The 23,154-nt window shown below is 40.7% G+C and overlaps 1 protein-coding gene across 3 annotated transcripts in view; it reads right to left on the reverse strand.

The window, feature by feature from the left end:
• Positions 1-23,154, reverse strand: part of DAAM2 (dishevelled associated activator of morphogenesis 2) — a gene marked incomplete at its 5' end in the record, with an annotated part of 130,160 nt that overhangs the window by 94,454 nt on the left and 12,552 nt on the right. For all 3 annotated transcript variants that reach the window (XM_080614530.1, XM_080614528.1, XM_080614529.1), the window contains one exon: positions 13,213-13,302. In XM_080614530.1, coding sequence (XP_080470656.1) covers positions 13,213-13,302 — 90 coding nt within the window. The remainder of the gene's footprint in view (positions 1-13,212; positions 13,303-23,154) is intronic.

Genomic DNA, 23,154 nt, shown 5'->3' on the forward strand with positions numbered 1-23,154 from the left:
TGTCAGTAACATGATGGACCTAATAACCTCTGATGCCGGTTATGAACCAGCCTGTCAAAGGAAGAATTAAAGGCTTCATATAATTTATACCACAAAATGCTTTATACTGACAAACTGTGGAACTCACTGCCACAGAATAAAGTCTAAAATCAGAAAAGTGAAAAAGGAATAAATTTATGAAGGATGAGGATTTTTTCTTAGCAATCTTTTCATAATACCAAAAGAAGCTTCAATGCTGCTGAAATTCACCAGCCTTTAGAAGTTAAAAAAGACTATCAGTCATTTCTGAAAGATGGTTTGCACTACACCACAAGCTGAAAAGCTTTCCAATAAAGTTAAATATGTGCTTTGTTTTGAACTGCTTATTCCTTCCATGACTTTTTTCTGCTTTCCAAGCACTCATAGATAGAGCAACTCTAAAAGTTGTACATTGTATACACACAATGTGTCATTTCCAACCTCACCTAGCACTAAAACCCACTTCAGATTAATTAATTCTTATTGGTATGAGTCTAATGGAGATGAGGACCACACTTCTATTTCTATCTTACACAAAACATGCCAGATCCACTGCATACATGCCGAAAGATACACAGTTTCTCACTGCAAATGGAGTGGAATGCCGTACCCGGCAGGTGGAAACGTTGTTGGTACCATGTTATGAGCTGAAAGTAAGAATTAATTTTTTTTCTGAAACCTCAGAAGTTTCAACCACTGGTTTTAATGACCTGCATAATTGTATTGTTTAAACCAAGATTAAGTTCTACAATAAACATGTCTGGCACAAGACTTCCTATAGATTACTGATGGAGGGAATCCCAGTTTAAGGAACTTTGAATTATAGCAGGGTTGCATAGTACACTTTTAGTTTTAACAACCTGTCTTCTCTTCTCTTTCCCCTTCTATTAGCTTTCTGTTCTCCTCAATACAGACAGCTTTAAACTTGCTGACAGAACTGACTGCATCAGCCTCCTCTTGCCATTTACAGTTCATGCAAGTGTGCTTGTCCCTCTTCAAATATATTTAGCTCTGCTGTAGTCTGGGGATCCTGTCATCACCAGGCATTAATTTATTCATATAGCACAGTAACCAAGAGGAAAACCTGTCCCTATATTTATAGAACAACTTAAATGTACAGCTGAGGCTACACTGAAATACGCAGTGCCTTCAACCCTCAGGACAAAGCTTACTCACCAAATTTAAGTCTACCGGTATTATACATTGTTCCTCCAGTGAATGTTTTACCTTTGTCATGGAAGTTCGTCTCTTGTTGGATATGATTTTCGATATGCTACCCTGATTTTTGCTGCTGTAAGGACCTTCTGTCCTATTAACTGAAGTCCATACTCATGTTTAAAATCTCTTCCACACTCTACTTTTTACAAGCCCCAAATAAATCAAGTGATATTTCACAGCTGATAACTGTATAACCTAAATAATGAGCTGACAGATAAGGCTATTCATGCCTTCCCTGCACTTCCAATGAGGAAGTTCTCAGGAGCTTACCTTCCCTCAGCCCATTCTGTATAATTCTTTTGGAGGTGAAGGGAGAGGTCCACTGTGGAGGATCCTACCAGTCAGGAGCTTAGTTTATGATCATCCTACTCAGGGGGTCTTCAGGAGAAGACAAAAAGGTTCTCATGGACACAGCCTGCTCTCCAGGTATTTGACTGTGGACTTAGATTGTACTTCTGATACCACAGATCTGTCCCCACAGTCTTGTGGAAAGGTTGAGGCTAAGGTTCTGCTGTAATTCTAGTGGCAGGTAGACCCACTATCACTATCTCAACAAATCACAGAATCATAGAATAGTTAGGGTTGGAAAGGACCTGAAGATCATCTAGTTCCAAACCCCCTGCCATGGGCAGGGACACCTCACGCTAAAACATGTCACCCAAGGCTCTGTCCAGCCTGGTCTTGAACTGCCAAGGAAGGAGCATTCACAATTTCCCTGGGCAACCCATTCCAGTGCCTCACCACCCTCTCAGTAAAGAATTTCTTCCTTAGATCCAATCTAAACTTCCCCTGTTTAAATTTGAACCCATTAACCCTTGTCCTATCACTACAGTCCCTAATGAAGAGTCCCTTCCCAGCATCCCTATAGCCCCCCTTCAGATACTGGAAGGCTGCTATGAGGTCTCCACGCAGCCTTCTCTTCTCCAGGCTGAACAGCCCCAACTTTCTCAGCCTCTCTTCATACGGGAGGTGCTCCAGTCCCCTGATCATCCTCGTGGCCCTCCTCTGGACTTGTTCCAACAGTTCCATGTCCTTTTTATGTTGAGGACACCAGAACTGCACACAATACTCCAAGTGAGGTCTCACAACAGCAGAGTAGAGGGGCAGGATCACCTCCTTCGACCTGCTGGTCATGCACCTTTTGATGCAGCCCAGGATACAGTTGGCTTTCTGGGCTGCGAGCGCACACTGAAGCCGGCTCATGTTCATTTTCTCATCGACCAGCACTCCCAAGTCCTTCTCCGCAGGGCTGCTCTGGATCTCTTCTCTGCCCAACCTGTAGCTGTGCCTGGGACTGCTCCAACCCAGGTGTTGGACCTTGCACTTGGCATGGTTAAAATTTATAAGCTTGGCATCAGCCCACCTCACAAGCGTGTTGAGGTCCCTCTGGATGGCATTCCTTCCCTCCAGCGTATCAACTGAACCACACAGCTTGGTGTCATCGGCAAACTTGCTGAGGGCGCGCTCAATCCCACTGTCCATGTCACCGACAAAGATGTTGAACAAGAACGATCCCAACACCAATCCCTGAGGGACACCACTCATTACTGGTCTCCAGCCGGACATTGAGCCATTGACCACAACTCTTTGCTTGCAGCCATCCAGCCAGTTCTTTATCCACTGAGTGGTCCACCCATCAAATCAATGTCTCTCCAATTTAGAGACAAGGATGTTGTGTGGGACAGTGTCGAAGGCTTTGCACAAGTCCAGGTAGATGACGTCAACTGCCCTACCCCTGTCCATCAGTTCCGTAGCCCCATCATAGAAGGCCACCAAATTGGTCAGGCAGGATTTCCCCTTAGTGAAGCCATGCTGGCTGTCCCCAAGCACCTCATTGTTTTTCATGTGCCTTAGCATGCCTTCCAGGAGAATCTGTCCCAAGATTTGGTCAGGCACAGAGGTGAGACTGACTGGCCTGTAATTCCCTGGGTAAATCCTAAACAGCCACAGCAATAGGACATTGTTTCATTAGCACCCAAGCTCTGCATTGTTCCTCCTACTTTTTTTTCTGTGTTATGTAAAGGTATTGTGTGTACATTTCCATTCTAGCATTAACCTTCATTTTACAGTCCATATCCTGTGGATACAGAAAGTGACATTTTCCTCACCCATCCAGCTTAACTTGTTCCCTTTCCAACATCACTGTTTTCAACTGTATCCCTTCCCCACTACTATTTATGTCATTTGGGCTGTCTCTCTCCTCATTTTCTTCCCCGTCCTCCTGGCATTCTTCAGGCAATGTGAAAAGCCACAGAACAGCCCGGTCTGTGTAACAGCCTCCTGTCTGCCAAGATAAACTTGCCTGCACTGCAAGTTTATCTTTTTGTCATACTGTTTATCTGCAGCAAGTAACCACTTACAATCTTTTGCAAATAAAATGAAGTCACCTACCATTCATGGCAATCACCTTGCATGTTACTTGATGATGGGAAAGAAGCGTCACTAATTGTGCTCCCAGATGCATGGTGCTACCTAGGACACATGCATGGAACTAGCTAGGGCTGGCACAGTTATCCAGGACAAGTCCTGGGAGCATACACAGTATTTGTTAATGCCAAACTAAAAGATTTCACTGTCCAAAGCTTGTCCACTATCTGTTTTTCCAGTAATACCGCTGGTTGTTCCAGGTCATTTCTGCTCTGAGCCCTTTACTAAGAGTGATAACAGTTTTCATGGTCAGAGCAGCTGTGTATTTTTTTTCTGTCTCTCTTATTTAACCCCAGCCACTACTGGAAAAGTGCTAAAGTTAGGAGCTGTTGGACAGGTGAATAAAGGGAATAAATACAGTCTGAGGGGCCCATGGCTTTTAAGTTGCTGACCCAATATTTGAGGGTATTTTTCATTTGCTCTATCTCTCCCTTTACCATAAACTCAGGTCAAACTGTTTCCTTTCTCCCAGTCTTCATTTCTGTTGCCTATTATGTGTGCAAAATATTTGGGATGCCAGATGCCTTTCAACAGGTGACTGAATAGCAATGGAAGACAATGTGATTTTCACCTTGATTCAAGTGTGTAGCTAAAGCTGTCACATCTGACAGTAATTAAAACTAAACAATACCACAGTACAGTAGAAGGAAATTTCTGTCTTTCTCTTCATGGCTGCTACTAAATCTTGACAACATTTCCCTACTGTGCCTGTTTCTAATCTTTTCACTGAAATGATAGGGAATTCAACAACTCTTCTTGCTCAATATTCACTTGCTTTTGAAAGGCTGGTGAGCATTCAGTAAAATTCAGGATACAAAGAAGAGTGAGCCCTGGTCTGTACCACATCTGCTTCTCATGTGGCAGAGAATTATGCTAGTTATTTACACATTCTTTGCTTGCTTATCCACCTAAGACTAATCTGAACAGCGAGAACTGCATTGTACACAGTATATATTACTGTTGCATACCATCAGCAGGTCTGACTCATATTTGGATTGTGGAGACACAGAACTTTCGCAAGAGGACAGATAAGGACAGAACACAATCCAGTGGCAGCAACTAAATCACACAATCAGCATTTACAGGTACTTTCTATGCAAGAGAATTGAATTGCTCATCATTATGTCTGTTCTTAAGTACAGCAAATTACACCATTTTAGGAGGATGACAGCTGGATAAATGTTTTCTGCCTCCCCTTTTTCTTTCTTCCTCCTTTTCCCCCCCCCCCCCCCATGGTAGAGTCAAATCTGCTCCCACTGAACTCTCCCATTCTCCCACAGAACGCAAGCCAAATGTGAAACACAGCATTAGGCATGATGATGATAATTTTCCAACTATCACTGCATAAACTCAAGACTATTTTGGGCCTGATTTTTTAGAAGTGTTGAGTGCTAACTTCAACTGAGGCACTAGTAACACACCTGAAAAATGAACTGCAAGATAGACACTCAGATTCTACATGCTCAGAATATCTATAGCAAATACCATAGCAAGTTTATGGCATTTATATCTTCAGTAGTCTGAACAAAAAGAGCTGGGAAAGCATTTTGTAAGCAACAGCTAACCTTTCTTGTTGGAGAGAGAAACTTTCTTGGGAGGGAGAAACTAGAAATATTCCATACTGTTCCCATGGGGGGCAGGGAAGAGAAGACTTTTCAATTATACAAAAATAAATATATAACTTCAAGGCCCTGGCCCAAAATAACCTCCTATACCAGTATAAATAAATGCATCTGTTAGCATTGAAGCGTGGAATAAAGAAAAATGAACGATTAAGAAAAACTCCTTAACTCCTCCTCTATCTGTTACAACGTGGTCTTTTAGGTATCACAATGCCAAGCTGTAATAACGGTATATCAGCTGAATTGTGCAAGCATTTTTAACTCTATGACAGCACATTAATCTTTTAAAATCACTATGAAAGTGACTCCAAGGGGGAAAATATATATATATACACACTATATATATTTATATTTTTTTAAAAAGTCTTTCATCATTAAGCCTAGTATATTGTTTCCCAAGTAACCCCTTCAGGGTACTTGCTATAGAAGGGAAAACATCAAGGAGAAAAACCATAAAGATGCAATTACAGGAACTTAATGATAAACTATACAAAATGGCTAATATTTCTTCTCAGGTATGCTGACCTACACAGGGAATAATGGGGTCAATGTCAACAAATTTATAATTATGTGAGATGGGAAAAAAGAAAACACTCATTTTATGGAACTATAAAAGAACGACGGGTATGAATCTCAAGTCTTAATCTTCTAGTGAAAACACATTCTCTGTGTTAAATGATGTAGAAAGAAACGTATATAATTTTAGACTTTATTGTACACTGTATTAACTGTGTTGCCCAAATTTGGGAACTAATTCTTCAGCCTACAGTACATATTAACAGGTGCCATTAATCAAACAGTTCTTTCACACTGGAAAGACTAAGTACGTCACTAATGAGGAAATGTGTGCATTTGCTGCATTAGTGGCACTCTTTCTGCATTTTGTTGTTTCTAATTATGCCCTGTGCTTGTCACAGGCCAGAGGTTCTGAATGCACTGCTCCAAAGCCAGCACTCATTTATAACAGAGTAAGTTTTAAAGCCATGTGCCCACCTTCCATACCTAGACTAGATGTACTGGAATGACCCAATGTCAGCATCAAGCTAACAAATCATCCGAAACATATGAGCATGAAGTCATTCTGTTAACAGAAAAAGGATCAGAAGCTGGTGGGAAAAAAGCAAGTTAACTCCACAACTGCTGGCATCTTCCAAACAACCATCTACAGGAATGTTGTAGTTTGCAAAGGGCAACATCCTCCCACTGTGACTTGGCAGTGTTATGAGATTTCCACTGAGCTGTAGGCTAACTGAAAGCAAGTCTATTTTCAGAGAACTCGCTTGAGAAATTCCACATTTCAGACTGTTTCAGCAGCAGCCTCCTGAGCTAAGGAAGTCACGCAGTCTCTCAGACCAAAAGCAACCATGGATCTCAGGCACTGGGAGGGAACCAAATAACATCTTCTGCTACAGCCTATTTTAAGGAGTTTGTGTCATAGCAACAATACAGGAGATAATAGGTTGCACAGAGCCTTATTGCTGCAGCCTTCCTTTTTTAATAGGGCCATACAGCTGTTTTCCTGGTTTGATTTATGGTCAGCTCAAAGAATCACGAAACAACTTAGGATTGAAGTGACCTCAGGCAGAAGGGACTTGATCAAAGAAGAGCTAATTTCAAAGTTAGCTCAGGTTGTTCAGGTCATTGGCAATGTTTCAAGAATGAGCTAAACTAAAATGTTGACTAAACTTCCTGCCACAAACTTCTAAAGCTAGGAAGCTTTTCTAGGAAAAGAAACGTATTTCTGATGCGCCGAAGATAGTCTAATTTTCCAGCTCCAATATCTCTTTGGGTGAGCTTTGCCCTGTGGTCATCAGATAACCTCATCATTTAGCCAGCAATACACTTCCACTAAGCACTCTTAAGTCCCTCACAGCTTCTTCAGCCTTATACTGTCAACCTCATACTGCTTTTGCTTTTAGACTATCACACATGCTGTAAGGGTGACTGCATTTTTCAGACTTCCCAGGGGAAGAGAGAATAGAAGAACCATACTCCCCCCTACACACTTGATGCTGGGAGAAAAACTGTCATGAAGTCTCATACAAGCCTCATCAAACTGGGACTCCTCACAAATGGCTTCTCAAATACTACAGGAAATCATCGTGTGTGTTCATGTTTGCTTCTCCCAGACACAGCGTGTGGAATAACAACTCTAAAGAAGGGAACTTATAAGGGACACATTAAATGCTCCTTATAGCTATAAATCCATAACCAAAACAGCTTAATATTCCAAGTCACAACAGACTGTAAGTGTATTTCAAAGAGGAAAAAATACTGCAAGAACATAGAATGGAAAACAATGCAACTTCAAACCACCCACTTCATTTATTATGAGACAACCATGTGCTTGGCACTCTTCATACAGAAAGGATGAACCCCAAAGGGCTTTCATAGCTCAGATCAGACAATATAAAACCAAAACCCCACACTCAGACAAACACAATGATGTGATCTTCATCTGGTATATTGTATCACTAAATGAGACCAGATGAAGATCCATTTTGTCTCAGGAAATATCTTCCTCTGAATATCTTTATGTATATCTTTTACTTTAAAGTAGGAGCCCAAAGAACACTTTTCCTACAGCAAGAACTGCAGAACTCCTATCTAAATACAACAGATGTAATGAAGGCTCCTGCACTTAGCTGCTCCGCTTAAGGCCTTAAATGCAAAGAAAAGACCTCATGGTTTTGGAAGAAAAGCCCTGCCAGTTCACTTTAGCTGAGAAATAACTGCCTCTCCATTGTGACCAAGCTGAAACTACACTTCACAGTGCAAAAACACAAAATAAAGCAACCCAAGAACAAACAGCAGGTGCAGGAACTTCTACCACTCACTTCAGAAAGTTTTCCCCAAAGGCAAGGAGGACTCTGGGTTTTATATTTGCATCCATCTTTAATTTTGCTTAGAGCTCTGCAGGAGTCTGAAGGCAAGCGTGGGCATTGGGGTGGAGGACAGAGGTATCTTAAACTCTTACAGCTGCAGAATATCAAGCTATACTTTTTATGGTGATATTTTGCTGACAATGCAAACCTCAAGAGCAAAGTTTGAAGAGAAACTCTCAAAGAGAAAAAAAACAATCCACCAAATAAAAAAAAACCCCAACCACCCTCCCCTCCAAAAAAACCCACAAAAAAACAAACAAACAAATAAAAAAAAAATGAAACCAAAACCAAAAAAAAGAACCATGAAACCTGGCATGTAGATGTTATCTTCATTAACATGAGACAGTCAGCATAGGACCAAAGTGGAAGTTTGTGACATTAAGCTGACTAAAACTAGGATTCCCCGCAGCATTCTAAGCTTAATATAGGTCTGGATGAAGCCTTCACATTAGAAAAAGAGAACTGAACACAGGGTGATGTGGCAGTATCTGCTGCTTCTGTGTGCAAGAGCTATAAACATTCTCTAGAATGGCATCTGGGGCACTGTGCACCTGGGCTTCAGTTTCATTGGTTTCAGCACTGACTTGTGGCCTCAGTCCAAGGGACTTGGACTGTGTAATGCACAGAAGCGCCTTCCACTTCATCCTTCCTGCTCCTTGCAGTGTGCTCTCTCAAGTCTAGAGACTTCACACAAAATCCATTCCTACAAGAATACCTTAGAAGATAGATAGATAGGTGCTACAAGGAAAAAGAATGAACCGTGCTTAAACTGAAAATTTATTCAGATCTTTTTTTACAAAAAGGAATGCAGTATGCAGCCAGGAGACGTGTATATAGTACAGGGAAAAGGTGTAAGAGGATGGCATGGCGAGAACATTGCCAAAGTTTCCTAACTTTGCTACTCTTTCTTTCATGTACAGAGAAATGCATTTATATGTAAACATATTAATTAGAAGTTCCTTGAAATCATACACCAATTTAGATCAAAGACTTTTAGAACTAAGGAGTTTCCTAACTCCTGTTCTCATATTCAGTTTACTAGGGGGTATTTTTAATCATCAGGTAGATGAAAACTGTAAGTAACAGACAATAACAAAAAAAATTGCAGGGGATGTAATCATCAGGAAATCCTCTTTTTTGCACATCTGCTGTTATGCATATGGTTCAGATAAATTTTCCTCAGAACATTTAAGCCCCTATTTTGCTATTGTAGAGAAGCCTTTCTCTAGATCTGTTTTCCATAATAGAAAAAGTATAGTCAATTTAAGGATTATAAGCATGTACTCTTTTTTTCAGATACCATAAATGCCTCTTTCCAGAATGTCGCAGTGCGCTGATTATTGCTTCACTATTTGAGTTTGAATGATCTCACTGGAGTAGGTAAAGCACAATCAACACAAAGCTGCTTTTCTAGGGTTCAACTAAAATCAGAAGAGTACAAAATAACCCAAAAATATCTCAGACAGCTCAAAATATTTATTAGGATTGAGAGTTTTGTTGGGTTTATTTCTTTGTAGAGAAGCTGTACAATACAGCTAGTCCAGTTTGACTGTACTTTGAAAAGAGATTTGTTGACAATTTTTCCCTCAAACACAGAAGTGAAAAAAAAACCCCTAGCTTGTTTAACTCTGCGAACGTGTGTGCTTCCTACTAAAATCTTCTCAACTGAAGGCTTACAGATTAGTCTCTGGAGGTGAAAAAGGCCATAAAAAGAAAACAACTTGATTTGCTTTCCAATAGTAATAAGTCTAAGAGCTTGTAGGATTGTACAGAAGGCAATAAGCTATTGCCTGCACAGTGAGTTCTCATTCTTAAAAAAACAGGTTGCATCCAAAGCAGTGCAATACCTGCCTTTTCAACCCTTTTTGGGATCCTAATATGAGCTCATTTACAGGTGAAATAACTGAATTGACAACTTCTTCTTTCCATATCATTATTTGACCAGTAATTAATGAGATTATGTACTTTAATACCAGATTCTGGTAAAACAGCACCGCTTAACAGCAGTTTTCTAAACCTTGACATCAGAAATTTATGAATAAATACACCTGCAAGCTTTTTCTGGTGCTTCTTCTAATTCCTGCAAAACATATAACTAGTAGGAAATCTAGAGATACTTTACATGAAGGAATTACAGAAGTGGATTATGTTTTATGTAAGTATAAATTTCAACTGATGGCGAGACATGAAGCTTATCCCAAACAAAACCAGAATAAAGAGCCTGAACTGGGGAAGGATGTCATCATTTTCATTCTGTCTACATACAGCTTGCTTTATTACCCAATATGGTTCATACTACAGGGAAAGTGGCATTATAAAACATGTAGTATCAGTGTTTTGAGTAGAGGTGGCATCACTGGTGACTGATTAATGATTCTTGTGATGCAAATTAACTGCCTCTGTAATTGTCCACCCTGTACTGATTAGCAATAAGGTAGAGGAGAGCTGAAACTGAGAATACATGAACATTTTTCAACAGAGTAGCCTTTATTCCTTGTGAATAGCTCCTCCACAAATCAGAATTAAGCATTCCCTATAGCTTCCTTAGATCAAATAATTGGTGATTTGTTTTTAGTACAAATGATTTCAGCTACAAACTTAGAATGGCCAAAAGTAACAAGCAAGCATGGCTGTATAATACTGTGTGAACACTCCTCTGTAGACAATAATGAAATTTCAATGCACAGCTGAACCTCCTTTGAGTACTGTGGAATGTTGGCTGGCAAGCAGTGCCCTGGGCTTATAATTTTATATGCACATGCATGACTTCTTCCATTTCTTCAGAAAGGCTTGGTATCATAAGCAGGTGGAATAATTTTTTTGATACAACAGTGACTTTCTGCTAGCATATTAGGAATAAGTACCATAGAAGATTACATCCAAACTCTAACTGCCAAGATAAATGGACAGTGTGCCTACAACGCTTTTTGCAAGTGACATTTATTGACTTAAGACAATCCACTAATTTTGCCACCTTTAGTGCGGATCAGGAAGCTCTGACCTGTTACCTGTAGACAAGCAAAGGCATCTGCGAGTAACAATTGCAAACAGTTGCTTCAACCTGCACTCTTCATAGTGATTTCATGTGCCACATTACAAAGCACAGAGCCCTCGCTTCCCAGGAAACTCGAAGAACCCAATATCAGCAAGGCAGAGCTCTCTGAGGGCTGGTCCTGCATGGCTGCAGTGTTCTGTCAAGTGAGGAATTTGGCCCTTTGTGGATAAAGTTTGATTATAAAATCTTCAGGGAAAAGACAACTTTCCTCTAAAAGGAGGCCTGCAATAAGCTTCTCTGTCACTATAAGACAACGATGATAGGTGGATTAGGTAGTAAACTAGAGAAAGAGATATGTCATCACCCATCTGCTGACTGTCTGTGAGTGAAACAATGAATAACCCTGGACAGTTAAGGTTTCAAGTACTTGAAAGTATCAACAATGTAATGAATAGACATCTGGCAACAGTATCCTGTTCCTGTTAGTACATAATTTTGGATAGCTAGAGTTCAGCTAACTGAGCTTGCACTATAAATGCATTATAAAGATTTTCCAGCATGTAGCTTCTTTAACACTGGAGGTCTTCAAGAATCTTAAAAAATCTTTAAAAAAAAGAAAAAAAAAAAAAAAAGTGTGAATCCAACCAATATATTAAATACATTAGAGCCTGAATTTCCCTGCCAAGGCTGACTGGTCTGGGAGGTGGAATGTGTGGTTCTCTAAAATGGCTACAAATAGATCCTCTCCCACCAGAGCTGAAAAAGCCAACTGAGCCAGCCAGCAAATGTGTAAAGCAGCCTGCACCTTTCCTCCACTTGCAAGCTTTCTATATCAGCAGGAAAAAGAATGAAGAGAGCACAAAGACAACTGAGCTTAGATTGCTCTTACGCACTTCCTGAATTATTGCTAGCTCAGAGGCACTGTAATTAATTTGTAACTATTAACTTCTTCATGTTAATCAACACACATGCAAAGCACCCATCTGATTGGTTTGACTGAGATTTTCTTTAATTATATGGAAAGAAAGCTGATTCCCTCTGCCCTCCCCAAGGAAAGAGATGCAGCAAACACAAGTTCAGAAAGACCATCAGCAGGGCTTCAGTCTGTCATCTTCAGTACTGAAATCTAAATCTTCTCTTTCAGCTTCTGTTAAGCAGACTTAAAGATAGAGACTGATGCTTTCACAGCATGACTTGCACATTTGGAAAATAAAACTAACCAACAATCTTGCCACACCTTTTTTCCCTAACGTTTATTGTCAATAAATACATGCTATTGGGGCTATCTTTGTTTCTGTTTCCTTCCTAGAGCAGCAAAACTTTCCCACCAGACTGCTCCTGCAGGAATCCTCCCTGTACAAGTTTCACAACAGCCACACAACTTGTCAATTCCCTTGGCCATCATTCTGGCAGTGACAAAATATCCAGTGTGATACATCAGCCTGTGATTTACTGCCCTTCTCATCAGTTTGTCAGAAATTTGAAAGCCTTAAAAGAAGAAGCGTTACACAGAAATTTGTAGGAGCAGGTGGTCTTCAATTTCCAGTTCAATATGGCACATTTTTCCACTGAAAAAGGCCCTGCAAGGTCTTGAACTACCAAGTTTTAAGACATCACTATTACTATGCACTTTAGAGATATTTGAAGACATCCTGAAAGATTTCAAGCAATACATTTTCTGTTATAAAAACCTACAAAAATATCTTAAAAATTCCTTAAAACATTTCCATTATAGCTTTTCTTCCAGCACAAAGAAAAAAAAAAAATAGAAAAAGACAAACCCAAACCCAAACACATGAAAGATTCAATATGGGACCATGTATAACTTGTTAACATTCTCTTCAGAAATTAGACGTGCATGCACTACTTATAAGAAAGTTGTGCCATATTCATGCTGGTAAAAATCCTTACATCTAAGTGATCAAGTATCATGTTCTTGAGTAAACAGTAGGTAAACATGTAGTTCAAATCTAGATTTATATCAGTAATTAGATACATGTACACAGAATTTATTGGTGAGCTACTTCAGTCAGGACAACCATAGTACCTTCTTTTTGCTGCAGTAAATCTGCCATTTCTTCTCTGGAGGGAGTGCAAACATAGCCTCTCTGTTCTTGTCTGTGAGATCCAATTCATCCTGGAGATTGTGAAAAAGAGAAAGAGGAAAAAACAATCAGTGCCTGCATTGGTAACTTCTAATAGGTAGAGGATAATGTGGACCAGCTATGTGGACTAGCCCTCAATCAAAGGGCAGAGGACTTAGTGGCTCCCAGAGAATCCAAAGATTATTGGTTTCACAGTTTTTACCTTGCTACTGTGGGTTCTTCCTGTCAGAGAAGAACCTATGAAGAGAGGCAGCCTAAACAACTCCAATGTCAAACTTCCATTACTAACAGTTAGTCAAGAAGGGGAAAGAGCACATGAAAGGCATGAAATGAAAAACACAAAGCACTGGCTTATGTGACACACTCACTCCTCAGGACCCCTAGAGAAAATTCAATACATCTTTTTCCTGGCCTGAAGTACCAGCTTGGTCTTCCATAGAAGGAGATCAGTGAAATCACTGTATCTTTTAAGCAGAGGTCACAAGATACTTGCCTAGCGGCAGTAATGTCAACAGCAACCTACAGATTGGACAAGGAAATGCTTGTCCAGATGTTTGGTCTCTGAACCACAGTCCCCAGCAAAAGACAATCAGTGTTCCAGACAGAGGACATGCATCCACACAGTGTCACGTCAGGTTGAAGAGACCAGCAAATTCAGTCTCTGTAAGAAAAGCAAGTTCAGTGGAACACACTCTTTTAGAGCCTAAGCCAACCTTGCATTTGTAAAATGAAGGATAATGCTGTGATCTGGAACTGACTCCCAGATTCCTCACTTCCATTTCTCTTCTGTAAAGGGTGGATAACAATAGACTCCCTTCCTACTCAACATGTCTCTAAAATCATCAAAGCAAAGACTGCTACTTGCTCTGTGTTTATTCAACACCAGAAAGAACAGGGCTTCAATCACAGCTGTCAGTTTCAGGTGCTAATGGGAATTAAGCAAATAAAAATTACCTTCCTAGGAAGCAGCCTGTTTGAGTAGGGACAGACAAAGAGGTCTAAATGAGAGTTTCAGCAATAAAAGACAAGCTTCCAGTAGCGTTTCAAGGAGTTAATTTTGGCAAGGTTTGCTTTCTCCTATATATTTGAATGTGTTTGGAGAAGGAAGTGTCCAGGGATCCCCTATCAAGATGACATTGCAGCAGTATGAATATTGCACATGCAGATTCTGGCACCCAAGCTAAACTATCCCAAGCAGAGACAATACCTCTTTAACTCAGCCCAACAATGGCTCATTTGGAAAGCATTCAGAGCTGGGAAACTTGTGAAAACAATGAGCTAAATTGCACACTGAGCCTGGTAGCGGTTGCTGACAGATTTAAAAGCCCATAGAGATTTTAGCTGCAAAAAGGTACAAAAGAAATGCAAACAATAACAAGGTGAGGTCAGTGCCAGCAGCCCAAGGTAGAAGCAGCTTGAGGAGATTTTTTTAAATAAGAAAAAGTTTAAAGGCAAAAAAAAAAAAAAAAAAAAAAAAAGAACAAAATTTTAGATGTGCAAAAGGAGTGCAAACCATGTGGAAATGTTTAGGGTGAGTTTACAAACAAGTGGACAGCCAAGTAAGACAAAGAGTTTTATCCTTGCTACACACAATTAGATAGCTCAGGCTAGGATCACATTCTTGGGGGGAGAGTGAGAGTGAAATGACATGCAAGGTCATAAGACAAGTGAAAGAAAGCCGTTGGAGGTCAAGCATGTGGGAGGGAAAGGAGGCGCAGACAGGGCATCAGAAATGCCAGGTTTGGAAGAACCACCAAAGAGGCCAGCACAGATATCTGATATAAGCTGGCTGGGCTCAGCTAAACACTTAGAAAAATTCTGATCACTTTATTGAGCTACTTAATAATCTTAGCATTATTGGGGGGGGGGGGTGGGTTAGGTTTTTTGTTTGTTGGTTTGTTTTGAGTTTTTTTCCCTTTGTTGTTGCTGTGTTTCTGTTGTTTTTTTGTTTTGTTTTGTTTTTAATGCACAGCAGCTAGCTGGGTTTTTTAGTCCCTTCTGCTCTTTCTGAACTCTGGTGCCAGATCAGAGAATCAGCAAAAGCTCTTCATATAGGCTGTGCACAAAGTCATATAATGATCTCAACCAACATAGTTCAAGACAACCATTTCATCAGCTGAACACTCCTATTGACTAAAAACAACCAAAAGGCAGGATGTTGACACTTTATAGCTTCTAGACACTACCCTGGACACTGGCACCATCAGGGACACAAAGAGCATTCTGCTTTTAATGGGGCAATAAGAATCTGCAATTTCCAGTCATATAGTTTTCATGCTGATAGCATGACAATATTTTCAGAACAGAAGCCTGGAAAGGTAGCTTGAAAGGACGGAAGATCCAGTGAGAACAAAGTGCATCCACACCCCACTTGATTGTGGCTCAGGAGGGTAGATTAAGCCAGAAGAACATTAGAGATCACCATATTAGCTCAGGTAATGTAGTAGCAAGGAAATTGCTCAGGGTTCCAGGCATAATCAGGTCCAGGTGATCACCCGAGACACATCACAACACACCTGACTGAAAGATGGCACATTTCCTTTTGAAACAGCTAGTGTTTGTTAGGAGGCAAAATGCTGGGTTATAACCCCCAGGTCAAATGGGCAGGTAGCAAGCATGAATATTCAACAGGAAGAGAAACACCTTTTTTAATATGTAAAGCAGCAGTCAAGTTCTTCAATATCTTTTCCTGAAGTTAGTCTTCATTAAGTGTTCTCCTTCTCTGAGAGGAAGAAAGGAGTAGTAGGAACTGAAGAAGCCTATATAACCCCTCTATCTATAACATTAATCAAGTCCTATTCTATAAAGAACCAGGAAATCCCTGCAAAATACAAGAGACGTGAGCCCTTCTTCTCAAACCCTCCAAATCATATTACCTCTCCCATCCCCTCTCCGTAAAAGAACAGAAGACCACTGTGACTGAACAAGAACCTCCTGGATCTAGCTAAGAAAGATGATCGTGAAACAGGCAGACCATTTTCCTATTCTGACTCAGGAAACTAACAGATGGCACGTAAGGAAACTTGCTGCCCTGGAGGTAAACAGGAGGAAAAACAGAAAGAATAAATTTTGGAAGGGTAATCTGGTCCATGAATAGGTCATTCTGACCCAGTGACAGAGGCAGATCTGTCACTGTATAGAAATTCAGAACCTAAAGTTAGCTCGGTGACAGCAAACAGCTATTGAAGCAAAAAGGAATTGCAAAGGTTGGCAGGAAAGGGGAGCTACAAACTCTGAATGCAGTCATCACAACTGGAGTTGGAGCCAGGTTGAGGGAGACAACATGACCGAATGCCCAGGGAGCAAATGTAAAGGGCAAGAAAAAAAGATCAGTCAGAACAAAGCAGGAAGAACACCTTCCTTCATCACCTGTGCCAGTTTCTCAGCAGAAACATAATTAACTCCTTTTCTGTGCCTTGGATGGGCTGCTTAGATCCAGCAATTTATGCCAGCATGACCCTGCACAATGGAGCTCAGCCTTCTGGCTCTTAAAAATACTTGAAATTGTTCTTGTGAAATGCTGATTAAAAAGATATTTGCCAGGCTGGCCCGAGGGAGATATAAAGTACCTCCAGTTAATATTCCTTACATTTATCTCCTTTGTCTATTTCCTATTTTATTTACTGAGAGGGATACATTCAGTTAATTTCAGTTAAATTCAGTTAAACATTCAGCTAAACTTTCAGTTAAATTCAGGCATTGTTTTTAACTTACACAGATTGAATTTCAATGATAAAACATTTAAAATGTGCTGGAGCTGGATTTGAGGTTCAAGTATTTCCAAGTCCAGTTCTTAGGCCAAAAGGGAAAATGGCCTTAATTCAAAATGGCTACAACCCAAGGAAATAAGAGACAAAGAAAGAGAACAAGAGGGAGGAATGGATAGGAAACATAAAACTAAGATTTTGTGGGATTTAAAACCACATTATGTCCCTTATCTTTGGGAACATTCACCAAAGTGTAAAAACTAGATTTGATGCTGAGTAGCCATCAGCTCAATAATGATATCACTCAGAGCCCCAGAGGAGCTAACAGACAAGTACTTCCCCACCTAGACTAGACAGAACTTTTCCTAGTGACATGAAATGAAATAAACATAGAGAAAAATTAGTATTTTCAGAATGCAGAAGAGTGGGTCACTTGGAGAGAGAACTACTAAAGGAGAACATTTAATGCCTACCAACATGCCTGCTTCCCTAAAGGAAAACCTTTAAATCCTGCCAGCATCTTTGTACTGAAATGTATATTGCATCTCCACCACTCATTTACCTGTGGAAAGGTGGGACAGAACCACATGGTAGCTGCTCCTTCACGAGTCTACTTTTCTTGGCCTTGCAAGATGACTTATACAGTCCATAGGAATTTTGGAATTTAAATGAGGAAAACTTTAAATTGTTTGAAAGACAAACTTAGTAAAACACTCACAGACACAATGAGACCTTCCATTCTCAACATAATAACACTGAAGTCGTGGTAGACATAGGATGGAAACCTTAACACAGACAGCATGAGGGCTTCCAGGCTCCAGCACCTCTTGGCTTCAAGTCAGAATGTTGGAGAACAAGAGTCTCAAACTTGCTTCTTCAGAGATATTTGGACACTCATAGGATATTTACTCAGTTCCAGTTTCTCATTCTACTTGTCCCAGTTCCACTGGTGCTGGACTGCTGGACTTCCTGGTCACCAGGGAGCTTCCCCCTGACTTAAGCTTCATTTCTGATGACTTAAGCATTCATCTGTTCCCCCAGACAGCTGCTTCATTTTTGTCAAAGGCTAAATACAACAACCCCAAACAACCAATCAACAAACCTTCAGAGGCTGTTGGGCTTGGTTTGGGGGTTTTATTGAATCCTGCATAGCATTTCCAGTGTGACGAAGCACAGAATTCTGTCATGTTTTGTTTACTGCAGGCAATAACTTGATTAATATGGGCATAACTGATCCTGCCAGGAGGGAATGGAGATTTTGCTGATTTTCTTACGTTTAGTTGGATACCTGTATTGTTTCATCAATTTCTTATAATTTCAGCTACAGGTAGCTGAGTTTTGTCCACTGGTCATGGTCTCTCATACTCATAGTGCTCTTGAAATCACATCCTTTCTTAAGCACTCATCCCAGGCCTGTGTTTCATACTTAACAGCATTTTTTTGACTGAAAGAAGTTAATGACTTCTAAAAGCATATTCTCATTTCCTAAATGTTTATTTCTGCTTACAAATTCATTTGGGCAATTATTAAAGAATTATTAAAGAATGAAATCCTTTTACCATCCCCAGAGGGCTTAGGCATGAAATCAATCTTTATTTGACACCACAGAGTGTAACACTGAGCAATACATTTGCAAATAGGTTTCATCACTTCTGCTGTTCAGAGATGCCCATTTTGACTGTCTGATTATAGGTTTATTGCACTGTTTGGCTCTTTAGCAGCAGATGGGTAATTAAGCAAAACGACAGCCAGGCCTCAGCATAACTATGCACCATGGGAATCAAATATTTAGAGTGCTCAAACTGGCAAAGCTCCCTAGGAAGGTTAAACTTTACTCTCCCTTGTTAAAATCAGAATGAAAACTTAAGAACTTCCAGAACAGATTAGACTGGCAGTTACCTGACCTGTGACCAGCACCAAAAGCTTCAGAGGGCTGTGGAAAAGCCCTGCAAATACAAAGCCATAGAGCAAACTCTGTACATGGTTAAACACTTCCCAGATCCCTGCCTTAAAATTTTAGGTTCCTAGTGTGCATTTATGCATTTATGTGCATTTATGCATTTACATTATGACCTTGCACTGTACAAATTTTAGTTAAATGCACTGTTTTTATCTTGCTTCCTGATCACACCCCCATTCCTTCTTTTGTCTTTTCTCTTCCACACACCTACCTTTTCTTCTCCCCAAGTCTTTTTCTCATCCCCCTTGACCCTTTTCTCCTGTCATGCACAAACGCACTCTCTCTCATCCACCTCATCAATCATTCTCTCTCAGTCTCTTAATAGCATCAACCCCACCCAAGTTACAAATGAAGTATAATGCACCGTTGCCACTACAATAAATTTCCTGTACAGAATCATACCTCATGCTTCAGGATCCGCAACATCATGTATATGCATGTCTGTCACTATGTCCCCAGAAGGGCCATATTTGAGTTCCACTGATGCTCCCAATTGGCACAGCACAGCTGATGGCCTTATGCCCTGGATGAATTTATTTTAATCTTCTACAAAGTAAACAGTGATTATGACACACCATGGGATCCCATCCAGCATCCACTGGCAGGCCCCAGAAAAGGTTCATGTTCATGTGCAGTCACCTTGAGGGAGTGGTTGATCATGGATTAATCAATGTTGAAGTACAACTCAAGCTGACATGAGATAAATGGCGCTGACATGAGATAAATGGCACTGACATGTCTGGGACTGTAGAGGAAGGGGAAGCAGTGGAAGGAGATCAGGGAGAAGGTTGTCAGCAGCACACTACAAACTTTTTCAATAGAAAATCCAATCCAGCATAGCTATTACAAGCCTTAACAAGTGACCTGAGTAGGACCACACTGCTAACACATGACTTAGATCACCTGAAAGCTACACTTTTACATTAACAACAGTCCCACAAACCTTTATTTTTCAGTTCACACTGCCTATGCCAGGTTCTGTTGGCAAATAACAAACAGGTCAGTCTACTGGATCAAATTCAAGCTGTGCCCCTGCCCACCAGGGAGGAAGACTGGGGAGGAGTGGGGACATTCTCGTCAGAGGTCCAGAGGCAACTGTCCAAAACGCTGCTTCAGAGATAACTGCAGTGAGTGAATATAATTAAAAAAACCCAAATAATAATAAATATATCTTCAGCTTTCATTCTCTTTGCAAAGAGCTTATGAATCCTTCAAGTAGAATAGATAAATCTTTCCCTATTTATTCACTGTGTCCACCTCCAGGGGACAGTATAGGATTGTTCCCCTGCAGTCTTCCTTCCGTTGCTTTGATCAATCCAGCTCACCAGGCTGACAAGCAAGAGGTAGCCTGATGGAAGAGTCCGCATTTCCAATACTGAGGAGGTCGATAAGGCATTCTGAAAGGCAGCTTATCTGAACTGTCAGTGAATGAGGTTCATTGGACTGCAGAAATGCCTACTCTCATGTACAAACTGCAGCAATGAGCAGTGCAAAAAAAAAAAAAAAAATCACTCAGCAAAGCTCCCTAAAAAAGAGAAACATTTCACAGGCTTTACCTAATGTGCAACTGCAAACACTGGAGTGCGACTGAGACAGATATTGACAGAAGAGAAAGAGAGCTTCCATCTTCAGATAGCAACCAGTGCCCATCCCTACCTTCTCAGGGCTGTGCCTGGCCACAAGTGTATGGCTGTACCCACAGCAGACATTGATGCCAGATGCTCTTTCAACAGGCACCATCACTACCATGCATATACCTAGCACAGCTCCAGATCCAGCACATGGGTTAAAAGTCCCAGGTCCACCAATAACCCGTGAAGAAAAACACCAACCAAAACAAACTTTTCGTTTCCCTCAAGCTCTTCCAACTCATCCTAACTCTTGGAATTAAAAGCAGCCTTTGTAAAGCACACAGGAACAATACACCATATGAGGCTGTGGAGTAAGACTTTGACCAGTTTCCCGATTGATAATAATTAGGTGGATCACCAAAATCATCACTGGGTTTCCATGCATTTGCATACCCAGGATATGTGTGTGTGCAGATATGTATGCCACTCACACCTTATATACACCACAACTACAAACATAAGACATATGACATAACATCTGCCCATACCTACAACATTTTATCATTACATTTGTGCATGATGAAACCACTGTGCACACTTGAGTTGCTCACACAGCCTGCTGACATAGAAAGCAATGTTTACATTTCAGCTACTGACATAGATCTGCCTGTAAAGCAGACAAACAAAAGTCTGCAATTTCCTTCATACACTTCTTCCTTCTTGCTTTTCAAGAAAGGTGCAGCTTCAAAACTCCTTCAGTACTAGGGGCCAAAATAACTTGATTCTCAGTCATCGCAGTACAAGACAGAAAGCACCTGATGTTTATGAAGTGGAAGATCTGTCTCTCTATTATCCTGCCAACACAGAAGCTACTCATTCTTAAGGTTCAGCAGCAGAATAAGACTCTCATCCATCTCATACTGCTTTTTGGTGGAAAAAATTTATCTCACACAAAGTCAGCTAAACATCTCCCCTCTCATTCCTCAACACCACCACCAATAGTGCTTCATTTTTCCTAATTGCTTCTTTGCTTCCTGGAGAACTGCTAAACCCTGTCTCTCCCATTCCTCAAAGCTTTTTGACTTGACAGTATACAAGTACCTATGACTAGCAAGGCCTGTTGTGGGCAGTCCCCTTTCACAGACCACTAGAAACGGCACCTGCTGTTTGTTTTGTTGCCCTTCACAGGCAAACTATGTGCATTGGACAGCAATCTGCCAGGGCAAATAGAAAGAGGGAGAATGAGGAAAACCAGTACCTGTTTATGCAACAATACACACAGACGTTTAGAGAGAGGTCATAGCTTAGATACGCATTTTCATATGCAGGGCTACAATATGGGTAGAGCAAGAGGGATATGGATGTGCATATGAGGACAGTAACACAAACACTTGACTACCATCACTGCTTTTCTGTTAAGGTGGCCTGCATATTCATGTCAGTGAATTGAATGAGCCTAGTGAGAGTGATAGGGATGAAAACTGAATAGTCAGGCTCATGTCTAATCTAAATCCCAGCTGCTGCAATTTAAGCCTATTACTTCTGTCCCCCCCCAACCACAGACATGGTGAGCAGATTTTGTCCTTCCTCTTGATAACAGTTTTCAAGCCTATTAAAGGCTGTTGTAATGTCCCCTTCTCAGTCATCTTTCTTGAGGCTAAACAAGCCCAGCTCTTTCAGTCTTCTTTAGAGGTCACGTCCTCTGGACCCCTCATTCCTCCTCTAATTGACTTCCGGGCTCTTCTTGGTCAAAGTACATCTTTCTTGAAGTGCACTGTTCAAAAGTGGGGACAGTGTTCTAGCTGAGACCTCATCAATGTTGTGTACAAAGATTACTTCATGCTTCTATACTGCATTCCTGGTTACGTATTCCATTAAGACAATGACTTTTTATTTGATTTTTAATAAAAACACCAAAACCTGCATGACTTCCGTTCACTCATGATCTACGATAATCCTGAGTTTCCTCTCTGAAGAAATGTACCCACCTGGCTGCTTCCCATCCTGAATTACCAGACTTATAGTAAAATTGTATGTTTTATTGTCCCCATTGAATCTCATCTTTTTTCACAGAATTACTCCATCTTCTTCTAAGCTTATCTTTTAACATATCCCCAGTGTTTACAGCCAGTGATGCACTCTCTAGAGGGGAATTCTGATCACCAGGGACTTGTATTTGGGACGTCATGAAGAGACTACCAAGCTTTGCACAGTCTACTGTGACAGGTGGCAAGCCCTCTAGGACAAGCACCACATTTACCTCCACATTCTGATTATACATCAAATATCTCTCAAACAGAGCTTCTAATACCAGCATATATACCACTAAATAACAATAAAAACTGCTGTTTCAGCACAGTGCCCATTCCCCACCCCTCATTTCCTTTCTTTCTCCTCTCCCCATTTCCCCCTCCCTTCCAGGGAACCCTTGCCAGGGTTTGTTTTTCATGCCAAGGTCCTCTAGATGAGACCCTGTATGGGAAAGTAGGTGTGGGAAAGGTTATGAGGAAACTGTCGTCTAAACTGCTACTTTTCCGGCTTCCCCACCTTTCCCTCCCTACAAAGTCTCCTCTGTTCTGTTTTAATGCTAATGAATTCAGAAGAGGTTCCTAGGCTGGAGCAATTCATAGTTTGGACTGCCAAAGC

The sequence above is a fragment of the Psittacula echo genome, assembly GCF_963264785.1.
Source record: "Psittacula echo genome assembly, chromosome: 4".
NCBI classification, from domain to species: Eukaryota; Metazoa; Chordata; class Aves; order Psittaciformes; family Psittacidae; genus Psittacula; species Psittacula echo.